The 16,511-nt window shown below is 32.5% G+C and overlaps 2 protein-coding genes across 2 annotated transcripts; both read left to right on the top strand.

The window, feature by feature from the left end:
* Window positions 1–1,349: 1,349 nt before the first annotated feature.
* Window positions 1,350–2,847, top strand: LOC104780379 (uncharacterized). Its single transcript, XM_019244388.2, is given in 5 exon segments — window positions 1,350–1,763; window positions 1,993–2,094; window positions 2,423–2,506; window positions 2,588–2,683; window positions 2,757–2,847. Coding segments are annotated over 5 exon segments (606 nt in total). The 5' UTR covers window positions 1,350–1,530.
* Window positions 2,848–11,617: 8,770 nt separating this feature from the next.
* LOC104783799 (E3 ubiquitin-protein ligase RSL1-like) lies at window positions 11,618–13,399 on the top strand. The gene is made up of 3 exons (XM_010508903.2): window positions 11,618–12,007; window positions 12,083–12,735; window positions 12,850–13,399. The coding sequence occupies exons 1-3, from the start codon at window positions 11,648–11,650 to the stop codon at window positions 12,974–12,976; spliced, it is 1,140 nt and encodes a 379-aa protein (XP_010507205.2). The 5' UTR covers window positions 11,618–11,647; the 3' UTR covers window positions 12,977–13,399.
* The last annotated feature ends 3,112 nt before the right edge of the window (window positions 13,400–16,511 follow it).

Genomic DNA, 16,511 nt, shown 5'->3' with positions numbered 1-16,511 from the left:
AACCTATTATATACTATTATTTATAATATATAGTTTGCCTTCATAGAATAGTATGATCGCTTTTGTGGGTTACTAGTTACAATTCGGATGTTTTTTTTTTTGTTTTTTTTTTCCCTTTTCTGTAAGGTCTTTGGTTTTCTAACTTTTAAAACGATCTACTAAATGAAAGTCTAATTTAAAATTTGGCTTGCCTAGAAAGTCAGATGTTCCAGAAGTAGAATGACTTATTATTCAAGTGTTTTCATCTTTATGCAAAGACCCTTGAATGTATATATATACAGAGATATACTCACATATAAAGATTTTTTATTCAATTTTGATTGAATTCGTTAAACAAATATGGAAATAGAGGTTGTTTTGGAGATAAATCATTAATAGTTGGTGTAATTTAGGGGCTAGAGATTTCGTTGTTGAACATATCTCTGGATGGTTTTAGTTTCTGATATGCTTGAACCGTGTGTGTGTGAAGCCCAGTAAAAACTGATGCATGATCCGAAGCTTATAGAGAAAATTTAGATACGAGACTTGAGAGTATATGATTGGAAGAAATGAAAGCGATAGAACATGATGCCCTTGCTTTTGTTCTGTTTAACAATGTGGAGATTAGAGCAAACTAAGATTGAGAAATTCTCTCTTAATTCTTACTTTTCACCATACATATTTTCACTAACATGTGCGTACTTAACACACGTTTGTCCAAAAAATCTGGACGCTCTTAGTTCGTAGCATCATTATTTTCCCAAGTTGTCAAGGAACTTGTGAAATCGAAGACTCTTGCGGAATCCTCAAAAGGTTAATTAATTGACCAAAACAAAAAAAAAAAAAAATCCACAAAAGTTATTCAGAATTATGAAATGTCACGCAATTCTCAATGAGAAAATTGTGAAAAAAGGAAAAAAAAATTGAGTGTGATAAATATCCCTTTATTTTCGGGATAATATAAACTAGTGTACTTTTATTTTCAATTTTAATAATAAGATTGATAATTAGAAATCTATGCAAACATATTTTCAATTACAGTATTCTGGATTCTCACCATAAAAGCGTGAGACTAATCATATTTACTCTTGCGGTAACCATATTTACTCTTGCGGTAACCAGACTAATCATTCTAGAAGCTTCTTAGCTACTTCTTCTTCTCCAAGTTTCATTTTTATGTTGGTGGTATTCAATTTCCTTTTGCTATGTTATTTCCTTTTCTTTAAGATTTTCTTTAGGTGTTTAACATTATTGAATCTAGGGCTATTGGCTTTACCCCTCTCTTCTATTTAAGCATTGAGCATTATCTTTGTACGACAGCTTTTGATTTCTAATAATATTGTCGAGAACTCTTCTCTCTTCAGCAAGTCTTTGAACTCTTGCTTTTCTCTTTAGAGAAACCTAGAATTCTAAGCATATAAGTCTTGCTCAACAATCTCCTAGATTAGTTGAGAGTTCTTGTATTTGTTCCTATACATATAAGTCTTGCTTAACAATCTCCTAGATTAGTTAAGACTTCTTGTATCTCCCTTTACATCACCAGAGAAAAATATGCTCAAGAGATTTACTGGCTCGAGCTCTAGTACTACTCAGTTGTGCAGCCTTTACTTCAAAGGCTTGGTTGGGGAGGACTCATTGGCTGGATTTGGGGTTGCAATTTGCGGACATAGAGATGATCTCCTGTTTCAGCTGAATGGACCAATTCATGGCTCGAACAACATTACTGTTTTGGAGGCTGAGCTAATGACATTGAAGCGAGGACTATGGAAGCTGCGAGTTTGGGGATCGATCACATCTCCATTTATTTTCTTGGCTGTTTATAGGAGTTTGCATGTTTTATTTGTCCATGTATAGAAGCCTCAGTTTTTTTGAACTTTTTTTTTTTTTTTTTTTTTTGTTTGTTTTTCAGTATGCACTACTAAAATTATCTTTTTCCTATTGAATAGATTTCATTTACTGGAAGATTCGTGATAGAGGAGAACAAGATTGCCCTACTAATTAATGATGTGCAACGAATCCGAAAACGATTTTTGTAACCGGAAACAAAATCAGATATGTTTATGAACTAGCAAAGGAGAAAATAGTTTCGGAGATAGGCAAATCTGTGGACCCTCCTCGCCACGTCAACCTTGATAAGCAATGGACTTGCCCTATTTGTTTCGATAATGATTTAGAAGCTGAGGAGAGGTATTATGTTAGTAAATGTCATCATTTATTTTGTTATAAGTGCGTGAAACGTTATATAGAGGTGAGGCTACTTGAGGGAAGTGTGCCGAGATGTCTTCATTATGGCTGCAAATCGTACCTGACTCTTGAGAGTTGTGGCCATCTTTTGACACCTAAACTAAAAGACATGTGGGAAAAAAATTATAAGGAGGACTCAACTCCTGTCTGGGACAGAGTTTTTTGCCCTAACCCAAGATGCTCGGTTTTAATGTCGAAAACCGAGCTCTCTAAATGGATTGGAGAAGATGAAGTTAGGAGCTGTTGCATCGGATGCGGTGAACCCTTATGCATCAATTGCAAAGTTCCATGGCATAATACTTGTCATGCTACGACTACAAGAGATTGCATCCATATCCTATGGAAAATGTTGGGAAGCTCACAGCTTTGGCAAATGACAAAGTGTGGCGTCAATGTGGAAAGTGTCAACATATGACCAAACTTTGAGAAGGATGCATCAAAGTAACATGCAGGTATTATCATCTAAAGATACATTATATTCTAATATTATCTTATATTATTTTAGAATTTGATTAATGATTTCTTCTAAGTACTGTTTATTGTTGATGTATAGGTGTGGCTATACCTTTTGCTACACATGTGGAGCCGAATGGAAGCAAGGCAGTTGCTCTCATCGAGCAGTGATGCATACAGTACTTTGTTCTTGTATGATTTTAGTTTCTTTTGTCATTTTAATTATTATTTTGTTCTTGTTTCATTTGTGTAGACTAATAAAATAATCGGTTCGGTAGATTAAATTGTGTAGGTTGCTAAATTTTCTACTTTCCTTCATGCATATATCAGGCAATTCCAAAAGAAAGAAAAAAAAAGAAAAACAATTAACAAAAAAAAAGTGGAATTGTTTTTCTTCTATATAAAAACATTATAGAGTTATAGTAGTTTTTTCCTTTTGGCAAAAGACCAGGCGATCAAGGCCACCCGTAATTTATCAAAATAGCAAAAAACAACACACAGACTCTTCGAGAGCTTGAGTGATTAAGAAGATCATCCCTGAATAGTGGCTCAATTACATCCGGAACATAATCAAAAGTATGAAAACCAAACGATAATGAAAACACATAGTTTGCTAACCCATCAGCCACACAGTTAGCTTTACTATATATATTTCAAATACTTTGTTTCTCTTGTGCAAAATTTAGGAGATACCCAACACATCCCCTTCATTGTGCTCATATAGATGAGTGATCATCCAATTCACAATTTTTATGAGCATCACCTTTTCGGCGTGTCGGTTGATTGTATACGAGGGACTAAAAAATATATCCAGTCAAATGAAAAACAATGTTACAATCAATATCTAAAAACTATATCAGCAGAGCAAAATGAATATAAGTTGATTTAAGAGACTAGAGATTAGTTAACTTTAGTGACATGTTCAAACTCTAGTACCTTATCCAAAGAGTAATAGATCTGCGTGGAATGGGCAATATCTTCACCTAATTTACATGTGTTGCCAACTGCAATCATGGCTGCATCTTCTCCACGATATCCAAGGCGATTGCATGTGGCGATCACGTTAGCTACAACGTTAGAAGGATTGGGCATATCATCAATCCGATTATTTTCAAAATCCCAAAAGAATCGTACAATGACTACATCGTAATCAGTTTTTTCCTCATCGTCGAAGAAGCTGGTGTGCAAGTATATTATCGGATATGAGATTCGTGGAATAATCCAACTAAAATCAAAGTGAAATACAGTATGATATTTTTATTTAACATCTCTAAGCAAACTGCAAAAGATATATAGATTACTTTGAAAATATACGTAAATTACTTAATTTTTTAACAAACATGGATTGTGTTTAGTTTTTATGGATGGATTGCAAAATATTACATTGTTTATAGCTCATAAAAGAAAAATATTATGCTCGTGTTGTAGCAATGGGGTACACCTAGTTGTTGATAACAAATGTGCAAGTCATGCACAATTAAATATGAGTTACAAAACTAAAACAAATTGTATATATGTTGTTTATGTAGATAATTCACATTTAAGTGTATTAATTGATTGGTCAACCATTAACATGGTGGAGAAAACATTATCAAAATAATTTAACTTAATTGTGTTTTGAATGCTTATAGTTGCGTTTTAATGTAAGAAAAATAGTAGAAATATTAAATGGCCCAATAAATGTAAGAAACCAATTTATGGTGTATTAATTGTATAGTTAGAATAATTAAAATTAGAAAAAAATTAAAATAAATTTTAATATAGAGATATACTTAAATCTAATGAAATTTGGTGAATAGTTATGATTTTACCTAATTAAAGTCGTTTGACAAGTGTCAACTTGTCAAGTGATCCATGTCAGTCTATAATTTAAAGTTTTTGGATGGACAATATATTAAGACAGTACATATAAGGTTTGTGTACATCTAGAGTTTGTGACTTTGTGTTTTTTTTGTTAGGTTCTTTTTGGCTAAAAGTTTATGTACTTCAGTTTTCCAGTTTTACCGTCTAATAAAGTTTATGTATTTCTTTCGGAAAAAAAAATATAGAAAAATATATTGAGTAGTGATAAAAAAATATTGTAAATTTACTAATTTTAAGATTTAAACACACAACTTTACACATTATGTTTGAGTTTCTTTTTTGGTTTTGTTTGCTCTAATAGTTTAGTATTTGGGATGAAGTATGTATTTTAGCAAAAAAAAAACATATAGATAAAAACACACATGTTGAGAAAGAAAAAAATGGCAAATCTATAAAATCCATTAAAATCCATTGAACTCTGAAATCTACTAATACTATAAAATCCATTAAAAACCTTTTTTGAATAACACCCCTAAATGAAACTATCACATTAATAATATTTGAGTGATGAAATGATAAAATCCATAAAAATTATGAGATAACACATGCCAATTTTTTTTCCAACATCTCACGCATAACCAGAATATATATATATATATATATATATATATATATATGTTATTCAACCTATTTTAATCATCTAACTAGATGTTTTTTTCTCGGATCATCTTCTAATTGTTATTATTTTGCAATGGAAACAATAGATTGTTATTGTAGAAGAGACAAGAGACACACAATTTTTAACGAAGTTCAGCAAATGCTTACGTTCTTAAACTTTGTTGGTAATGTTTCTTGAGCACAATTAATATTAGTGCTCAATATTGGACTTACACAAACCTAAAATCTTCTCTTAGCTTGTTTCCAAACTATTCTCAACCCACTAAGAGATCCCTAAGATCAACAACACTGATCTACACCCAGGACTATCACTTAGAAACAAAAACCCTCACCTTTTTCTCCCCAAAGATGCCAAAATGCTTACAAGGTTTTTCTTCTCTTTTTTACGTTCTGGAGAGCTAAGTTTCTAAGTTCTCTATCCTCTATATTTAAGAGATTTCGTGCCTCTCACAAGGCTAACAACTTTCCTAAAATCAAGAGGAAATATTCCATTTAACTTTATTCTTTGTTAAACGAATATTTCCTAATCCCATTAAATCTTCTAAATATCTTCAAGCTTCTTTTTTCTTCGTACTTTACCTCCAAGTAATATCCCAAAACGTGCCTAAAGTATATCTTCATAAATCTTCAAAAACCGAGACATACACACAAAATCAACAGGCCTCTGATGCTCTTTTGTCGGACAAAGGCTTGTGCATACATCATATGCCTGTGCCAAGATAGAAGCTATTTTGTACCGCTTCTTGAACTTCATCTTCAACTTGAGCTTGCCCAAATACACTTACATTCTCCCTCTTTTTTACTGAGTTTTATAACTAAAGCACAACACTTCATGATTCTTGGAAATCCATAATACAACCTCTTGAAGACTCCCCCATAGTTAAACAACATCTTGGAAACTCCCCCTTAATCAAGAATCATATTCTTCTTACACCATCTCCCCCTGCTTGTGTGATAAAACACATTAAAAAAAACTTTAAGAGCTCAAGTTTACCTTGACATAGCATCTGAAATATCAACCATCAACACAAGACTTTGATCAGTCGTCCAACAGACAATTGTCTTTCTTCTTATTATATGGTATGTGAGACGACATCCTTTGGCTCAACATCTCGTTCTCCAACGTTTTTTCCATTGACCTGAATCTTGGAATTTTATATGAACATGTCTTAGATGTCGTTTCTCGCGTTGAACACTTCTCTGATGCCTTGAGTAGCCACTGTCAGAATGCAGACGTTTGTCCCTTGATGCATGCTTTGTGTAGTCATCAGGACAATATAAATCATGCTTGATCTAAACTTGATTGAATCTTTGACCATCTTTGTAATATTTCTTCCTTCTCATGACTTGTGTTACCTTCTTCAGGAACTTGTAGCACTGAGCTTTGATATGACCATGTTTCCTACAGTAACAACAACCAATAACTCTTCTCTTAAGGTTGTTGTGTACAGACGCCTGCCAAGATTTCAGCCGGTTGTCACCTGTCTCCTTGCTGACAAACACGTTTCGGACCTTTGATGGAAATATACAGCGACTTGAATCTACAGATTTTGAAGCCAAAGTTGCTCTTTTAACAAACTGAGTAGTTGCACCAGAATCACCTCCATGGTAACCCAAACCCCATCTGACATTACATGTTCTACCAGTTGTCAGAATCTTGTCAATATCCTTTGTTCCTCTGCTCAACATCTTGATGCTTCGTAACTGATCTTCTAAATGTTTTTCTAAATTCGAAGAATTTACTTTCTCTAGAGCTAGATCTTCTTCCAGATTTGAAATTTTGCAAACCAAGTCATTCTTCTCTGTGACAAGCCTCTGATTTTCCATTTCCCTATGTATCAGATCTTTCCTCGGAGTGTTGATCTGATCACTCAGCAATAACTTAAGTTCTTCTTCCACTGGCTTAGAGTCCTGATCCGCACAACAAGGTGTTCCGGAACCTGTCTTAGTACACGCAACAGTCTGAGAATCTCTCCGAACACTGTCTAAGCTAGCATATGTTCCATCATCAGACTTCAATTCCAACTCGTCATCAACAAGTTTGATTGAGCCACAAAGAGCAACAACCTTTGACTTGTTTGTTGAAAGCTTTTGTGCGTTTTTCTTCCTTTTTGGTGAATGCAGACTCTTGATCCCTTTCTTCCTCACTGAAGGACAATATGATTTAAAATGACCAAAGCCCTGACAACCATGACACTGAACCTTATTCCTTTTCTGTTCGCCTGTAATCTTCAAACTTTTGCGTCCTTTATTCCCCACAAGACTCTCAAGTTCTTCTGTTTTACGAGCCTCTGTGTTCTCTTCACTATCATAGACTGAGCAAACCTCAATCCCTTGTGTGTTCTTACCTACATCAGACGATAAGTATTGCAACTCATAGCTTAGCAATTTACCTGCTACTTCCTCAAAAGACATATTGTCTATATCAAGAGCAACATCCATCGCATTTTCACAGGATGATATCTATGAGCTAAACCCCTCCACAATTTCTTGACCAACAACCTGTTTTTGTAATTCTTTCCAAGAGCTCTAGCTTCATTCGCAATAGCATATATTCTACCACTAAAAGCAGCAATTTTCTCGAACTCATACATCCTAAGGTTCTCAAACCCAGAAGCAAGAATATCTAACCTTGTGCGTTTCACACTTGTTGTACCTTCAAATATAGTTTGCAGAATCTCCCAAGCCTCTTTAGCAGATGTACAACCTTGAATCAATGAGAACTGATCCTTGTGAACGCCACCAAATATTGCTGAAAGTTCCAGAGAATTTAATCTCGACAAAGCTTTGTCAGATTCAGACCACTCTGTTTTGGGTTTTGCAACAGCCACCTGATTCCCGTCAGAATCAACAACAGCATCCTGTTTTGGTGACTCCCATTCAAGTTCAACTGCTGTCCATGCATCTTCATGAATTCCTTTAATTCTATGCATCATCAACACCTTCCACATCCCATAATAATTTGGATCTAACACTAATAAGTCTTTTGCCATGAATAACATCGATTGTGCCTCCATGTTCTTCTTCTCAAGATCTTCACCCATTGGTTGAGTTAGAATCTGCACAGATACCCGCTCTGATACCACTTGTTAGTGTAGAAAAGACAAGAGACACACAATTTTTAACGAAGTTCAGCAAATGCCTACGTCCTCAAACTTTGTTGGTAATACTTCTTGAGCACAATTACAGTTAGTGCTCAATATTGGACTTACACAAACCTAAGATCTTCTCTTAGCTTGTTCCCAAACTATTCCCAACCCACTAAGAGATCTCTAAGATCAACAACACTGATATACACCCAAGACTCTCACTTAGAAACAAAAACCCCCACCCTTTTCTCTCCAAAGATGCCAAAAGGCTTACAAGTTTTTTCCTCTCTTTTTCACGTTCTCGAGAGCTAGGTTTCTAAGTCCTATACCCTCTATATTTAAGAGATTTCGTGCCTCTCACAAGACTAACAACTTTCCTAAAATCAAGAGGAAATATTTCATTTAACTTTATTCTTTGTTAAATGAATATTTCTTAGTCCTATTAAATCTTCTAAATATCTTCAAGCTTCCTTTTTCTTCGTGCTTTACCTCCAAGTAATATCCCAAAACGTGTCTCAAATATATCTTCATAAATCTTCAAAAACCGAGACATACAAACAAAATTAACAGGCCTCTGATGCTCTTTTGTCGGACAGAGGCTTGTGCATACATTAAATGTCTATGCCAAGACATAGACTATTTTTTACCGCTTCTTGAACTTCATCTTCAACTTGAGCTTATGTATTTCAAAAAACAATGTGTTGGACGGAAAGTACGAAATTAGAGTACTAATGTACTATAGTGACAAAATTCATCCAAATTTTGTTCCATCGTCTTGAAGAGACCAATATGTCACCTCCAATTAGTACTCTGATCAGAACACAATATGTTTCTTGTAGTGAATTCCTTATGAGATATGGTGGAAACACATTGGAATGGCTTGTAAATGCCTTAAAAACAAGACCAAAAGTTAACCAAACTTCTTCATCTTCGACTACCATGCAAGAATCAATGTTGGATTCATAACCACCATTACTCCGATGAATATTCAGGTTAAAAATTGCGCGAAGAGATAATGTATGATAAGGTAGATATAAACTACGTTAAAAAAAATAAAGATATCTAAACAAAAAAATTAGAAAAAACACTACTTAATTTTTGTCAAACAACAAATAAATGTTTATAATCATGTATAGTAAGGTAAAAAGAGTAAAATCTAAATATATATATATATATATATATATATCTATATATATATAGTTGGAAATTAGAAGAATTCACCAAAACAAAATTATATACATAAAAGTAAGGTTTTGGTCTCTCTTTATTGGTTGATTTTCATTTAATGTTTTCTAATTTTTTTTATTTGCTTTCTAATTTTTTAATTGCCTTAAACAATATTTAAGACCCAATTAACACAATATATTTAACTCACACATTAAAATAAAATTATAAATGAAAATAAAATAAATTTTGCATTAATCATATTCCACCACTAAATTTTATTCAAACACAATCAATTATTATTGTAACTCAATAATTCTAAATGTAACTTCCATCAATTCTTACCATATTAATAAGCATTCTCTCATTCTCTCATATTGGCATTCTTTTACTTTCTCATTTTCACATATCTCATTCTCTTCCACTTCTCTCATTCTCTTCCACAATACCTCAAATCATTTTTTGTTTTTTTTTTGTTTTCCATTTCTTATTTTTGTTGTATGGGTTATAAAAAAACAAATGAAATATCATTATAAATTTTTAAAGCTAAATTTTAATTTTAGAGACTACATGATATATATTTTACATTGTTCGTATTTTTAAAGATTCATCTCCATTATCTAATTTGGATTATCATCTTATAAGTAATCATTCTCTCCTCCTCTCACACCAATATCAAATATTATATGTGTTGTAAGAATTTGATTATATATTTTAATTTAGAAAGTATTATATATATTTAACATTGTTTTCAACTTTTATTTTATTTATATAAAAATAAAATATTTCTTGCCTTTCTAATCTATTCATATTTATTTTTTAAAGTTCCATAGTGAAATTTAAATTCACATATGTTGGTTTTAACAAAAAAAATTAAGTGTATTTGAGAATTAGATGTTCCTATTCCTTTTAAACGATCAATGTGTAACATATTATGCTTCAAATTATGGACCCACCAACACTCACTTTTAAATTAAATGAGTTTTCAATTTAGAAGTTGGAAAAGTATAAAAGTTTGTTTGTAACTCCCATAATAATATCATAGTAGTGTTCTCAATGAATTTAATTTAATATAATAGAACATGTTAAAAATATATTAGTATGCACGTAATTGCACTTTTGTAACTCTCAAAATAGTTACCTTTGATACATCGACTTCTGTATTATCTATTAAAAGAAAGACACATATCTCACTATAACCCTCATGGCTTCATATTTCAAATTTCACATAATTTTATAAATTCTACAATATCATTATTTTTCCTTGATTTAACCAATGATATCTTAACTTAATTAAAGTTTCAGTTTATTTGAATAGGATATACATGTAATATATGATATATAGTTTAATTATTTTTTTCTATTTGAAAGATTATCATTTCATATAAATCAAAGTCCAGACACAATTAAAGACTTTAAGATAATAGCCTAATAAAGTAGTTGATGTTTTTTTATTTTATTTAGAAAATGTATTAGTCTAATAATCTATTGTTAGACTCACTTAGTTATATATGTATGAGACACTGCAAACAAAGAATTTATTATTTTGATTTTTTCTTAATTGAAACATTTAAAACTTTTTTAAGCTATCACCATAAATAAATAAAAATATGCATCATTAACACCACGAAATAAATTTTATGAAAATATATATCACAATGATTTTGAAATATGACTGAAACTACAAAAATATATGGCATATGGCATGTAAGACACAATATGACTTAATTGCACTAAATATATTATCATCAAAAGAAAATTTGATTTCTTTAACTTTATTTAAATTCATACTAATGTAAGTAGTTTTTAAATTTTGATGTACACCAAAAAACATAATAATAATAACATATTATTTTATATTATTTTTTCAAAATAGAATAGCCGTAAGAAGTCACGCCTAGCCTGGACTAACACCTAGTTTATAAAAATTTAACAAAACATTCGCCAACTTAACCAAGGTTCATCGAACTAACCCAAATAAATTAAATTAAACACGAAAATCTTGCCCCACATGTTTGCTTTTCTGTTTTCAACAATATCCCAATTTAGCTTATATTAATTTTTAAAAATTTTGGTGATGAATTTTTCCTTTGTTTGAATAAGATTAGGTTTTAGATATGACCTATTCTTAAAAAGCTAATTTTCTTCTGCGTTTAGTTGGAGCCGCCTGCTTTATATATAAATCTGAAACCTTAACCCTCAAAGGTAAAAGGAAAAAACAAAAAAAATCTGAAAGTATGCACAAGAAAAACATGAAGAAAGAAGGCGATCTTGTACGAGAAGATGCCCCAAAACCCACCATTGGAAAACCCTCACCGGGAGATCTAAGTTCTGACTCGTACATCCTTTACTTCAAGGGTTTGAGAAACTGGCAGTGGCAGATAGCAACGGGTTTAACATTGGCTGGATTTGGGGTTGCAATTCAGAGAGAAGACGATGATAATATCTTGTTTCAGATGAACGGGCTACTTGATGACTCAGACGTTTCAATTTGGGAGGTTGAGTTTATGGCATTGAAGCTAGGACTAAACAAAGCCCTAAGTTTGGGGATCAATCATATCTCATTTTACTGCGATGACCATGATATTTTCGAATTGGTAAGTTTTGTTTGCTTTTAGGGTTCACATGATTATCAATCTTAATTGATGTTTTTTTTCCCTTTAATGAATTAGGTCATGGGGAGATTGGCTCCTACGAGTGTGAAAATCGCCTTGTTGATGGATGATGTGCAAACCATCAGACAAAAATTTACAACGAGCATCCCTGTTCTTGTGACTAGAACTCGGCCTAAGTTTGTCTTTGATCTCGCAATGGAAACACTACCTAAGCCTCTTTTTGGTAAAGCTGGTAATATGTTTTCCGTCGCTTGCTCTCATCGGTTCGGTGTGGAGTACATGAAAGAACAAATAGAACTGACGCTAAACCAGGGAGGCCTACCTAGGTGTCCTCATCCTGGCTGCAAATCAAACCTGACTCTTCGAAGTTGTGCCCATCTTTTGACACCTAAACTAAAAGAGATGTGGGAACAAAGGGTCAATGAGGACTCAATCCCTGTATGTGACAGATTCCATTGCCCTAATCCAAGGTGCTGGGGTTTGATGTCCAAGACCGAGCTCCTTGAATCTAGTGAAGATGGAGTTAGGATAAGCTGCTATAAATGCCGCAAACCCTTTTGCATTAACTGCAAAGTTATGTGGCATAGTAACTTGTCGTGCGCGGAGTACAGGAGGTCTGGTGGAAAGCCTAGTACAACATTGTGGCGTCAATGTAGAAGTTGCCAGCACATGAACAAACTATTCGACCGACGCATCACTGTAACTTGCAGGTATATATATATCATTTATAATCACATAATTTAGTTATTATTATGATTCAAATTCTCTTTGGAGATTTGGTTATGTTTTCAACTAATGTAATGTTTCATGGTTGATGTGTGTAGGTGTGGCTATAGGTTTTGTTACAAATGTGGATCTCAATGGAAGTTTGGAGGTTGCTTTCATCATCACCAATTTCTGATGAAGGTGGTGGTTGCTTTAGTCTTCTTTTTAATTCTTTTTTATGTTTAGCAAATTTTAAGCACACGCCAAGTAGATGATCATAATCTTGGCACGTAGCTAGGGCCTAAGACCATCTCAAGTTCTCACCAAGGAAAAAAAAATCAAATATAATAAAAATGCATGAGAGAGATGAAGATGCGTTTCTCTTCTCACTTTTAGCATATTATTTGTCACTTGTGTAATTTTTTAATTTAAAATTTTAATAAAATAATCAAAGTCAATAAAATATAATATTTTAGAAACTCAATGAGTCTTTATCTGATGTAGCTCCTCTAAAAGCACCTTCAGTAGTCTCATACCCACTAGGTATGAGATGATAAAAATAATACTATGTTTAGTTTCAAATTAATTTGAGATACTCACTTAATTTTGAGGCTCCACTGGTTAGATATCCACTAAATATCTCTCTATAAAACAAAAAAAAAAAAAAAAGATGAAAATCGATAAATAAATTTAGTATAAATGGGAAACGAATCAATCAAAAACTAGGGACAGTATCTGGGTATGTTTTAGCATTGATTCTGGTACGGGTAAAAATCCCAAACTAATTCCAAACTTAAACAAAGATAGTTAAAACTGGTAAAGCCAAGTAAAGAAGTAAGAAGAAGCATAGTTTCTAGGAAGAAGAACATGTAGAATCACTTGTGAAGAAGAAACCAACCGGACGAATTAATTTTTATTGGAAGAAGAAACAACATCAGAAGAAGATTGGGTCGATGATCGGAAGAAGAAGCGACATTCACATCGCCATTCTTTGTCGTACAATTTGTTACATTATCAGTGATATTTGATAGAGACCCTACTATAGCACTAAAATAAGTTTTATAGAAATAATAGTATACATTACATTAATTTACAAAAATATCACTATTTTAACAAATTGAAACATTTAAAATTAATTTAGGGTTTTTTTTTGTCAACCATTGGGCCACAACCGATCGGCCCATTAGTCAAATCCCTACATTCGTAGGGAGGGGAACTCGATCCCGGGTGTGATGGTGCCTTGTGCATTAAGGACTTAATTACCATTGGTCACTGCACTAAAGTCACTTCTAATTTAGGATATAGTTTTGAGGAGATATGGTTTATTATTTTGCATTTAGAATTTAATTTTGAAAGATTAATTTTGAAATATAGTTATATATTTGGAATTTTAGAGATATTGTGCTAAATTTGGAAGAAAAACTTATTTTAGTGCTATTTTTGAGAATCTCTCTATTTCATAAGCCATCATCGATTATTTAAGGGAGATTTTCAAAAATAGCACAAAAATAAGTTTTTTTCCAAATTTAGTGCAACATCTCTAAAATTCCAAAAATAGCACCAATTAATATTTTAAAATTAAATTCTAAATTCAAAATACTAAACCCTACCCCTCAAAACTATACACTAAATGTGAAATTGAGAACCCAAACCTAAAAAACAAAATTTTAAAAATTAATTTTAAATATTTTAATGTGCTAAATAATGCTATTTTTGGAAATTTATTGAATGTGTGTTATACTTGTCCATAAAACTTGTTTTAGTGCTATTTTAGGGTATTTCTCATTATAAAATATGGTGCTAAAAGTTTAAATTTTAAGAAAAACATATTAAAATTTTAAATATGTATGGTAGAAGATTTCTGCATATTAATAAATGATTTATACAAAATTTAAATATAAATAAATACATAAAGACATCTGAAATAGTATTTTAATATGTTATACTTATAATCAAATCTACTACCATGATGACCTAATAATAAAAGTTGATTTTTTTTAACACTTAGTAATCACATAAACAGAGCGTAGCCTGGATGTTTTCCTAGTTAAACGGGGTTTGTCTAAGCGACTAACACTTAAACGGGGGGTTTAGACAATCAACTTACCCATTTTTTAGAAGACCAATGTTTAGTACTTAACCAATTCTTATCAAAATAGAATCTATAGCAGCTAACTTTCATAAAATTGGTTTTTTAAAAGTACAAATAGAATTGGACTAACCTAAATAACTCAAACAAAATAGAATCGGGCTTTAATCTATTGTGCCCAATTGTTTAAAAAACTGTAGTGGATTGAGATTAAGCGTTGTAAAGAACTTTGATGCAACTTGAGAAATCAGAAGCATTACTTCCCCGACAAGTTTCCTTTTCTGTTTTCAACACTACAAGAAAACATGCCATTTGCGACGACCGTTTGTGACTGATTGTTTAGTCGCAAATATTTGTAACGGTTTTGTGACTATTTTAATACCGATTAACGACCATACAAAATACGGAAGTAAAACCGTCGCAAATTTACGACGAAACAATAAAGTCACAAAAACATCTCACCTTTGCGACCGAATATATACTCTTTTGTAACTGATATTATTTCGTCGCAAAACAAGATGCATTTTGTGACTACTTTGCAATTGCAATTTTGGTACGTGAGAGCCGTCGCAAATAAGTCGCAAAATAGAGACTTATTTGCAACGACTTTTTGGAGTATCATTTAGTAGCAAAGTCGTCGCTGCATGTCGGCAAAAAACGTTGAGGATGTGGAAGATATTGTACTCAACTTTTGCGACTACATTGAAAACAATCGCAAAAGAGTCGCACCATGTCGGCAAAAAACGTGCTTAAAGTGTGTTAGGTGAACTGAAATTTTGTGACTCTTTCTATAATAGTCGCAAAACAGTGGCAAAATTTCTCTTATATATATGCCACCACTTCTTCTTTCATTTACATCGACTCTAAAGAGAAAAAAACGGGAGAAAGAAACAAAAAATGGAGGCATCGGTTTGACCCAACGGTTGGCAAAGGTATCCGCATGACAAATGGAGGCATCGTAGACGTGCTTCCGTCAAGAAAATACCGAAATTACGAACCTTTTATTTTAGGTTAAGTTTCTTTTCACTAAATATTTTAATTAATTTACTATATAGGTTTTCAAGCTAATTAATTACGAACCGTATATATATTATTAAATAAATATTAATTTAATATGTTCCGTTTCTTTATATAGGTTCTCAAGCTGATCAAGTGTGTTATCTGTCATATCCATACACTAAACAACCTCGCAAATCGTGGCTTACAGTGTGCAAAGTTAATCCGAGGAATGTTGTTCAAGGGAAGTTTAACAATGATGATTTGGTTATATTGCAACAAACTGTTATTGAGGCAACTCCGACTTTGGTTGAAGAAATCATCATTGAGAGTTTAGTCGACGAGAGTCATCAAGATAAACCAATCGATTTTGAGATAGAAGATGGTGAAGGAGAAGACGAATTTCAATGTAACTTGTCAACATCCGAAGATGAAGATGAAGATGAAAAACTTGCATATGAAGACTAAATGTGCATCTGATTTGTAAAATATTGTCTCTATGTTAAAATCAAATAAACTTATTTCAATTATAGTAAAACTTAATAGCTTGATTAATCTGGAAATTTGCAAGTAAAATTAGTATCTTAAAGTAAAATATAGTCACAAAAGAGTCGCACATTAGCGATCGTTTAGTAACTAAACAATATAGCAACGTTTCGCTTTGCAACCGAATTGCGACGAATAAGCGACTAACAC

This window comes from Camelina sativa, chromosome 4 (assembly GCF_030686135.1).
Source record: "Camelina sativa cultivar CO46 ecotype springtype chromosome 4, ASM3068613v1".
NCBI classification, from domain to species: domain Eukaryota; kingdom Viridiplantae; phylum Streptophyta; class Magnoliopsida; order Brassicales; family Brassicaceae; genus Camelina; species Camelina sativa.
Note: the sequence above shows the minus strand (reverse complement) of the source record. Positions and strands in the feature narration are given on the sequence as shown.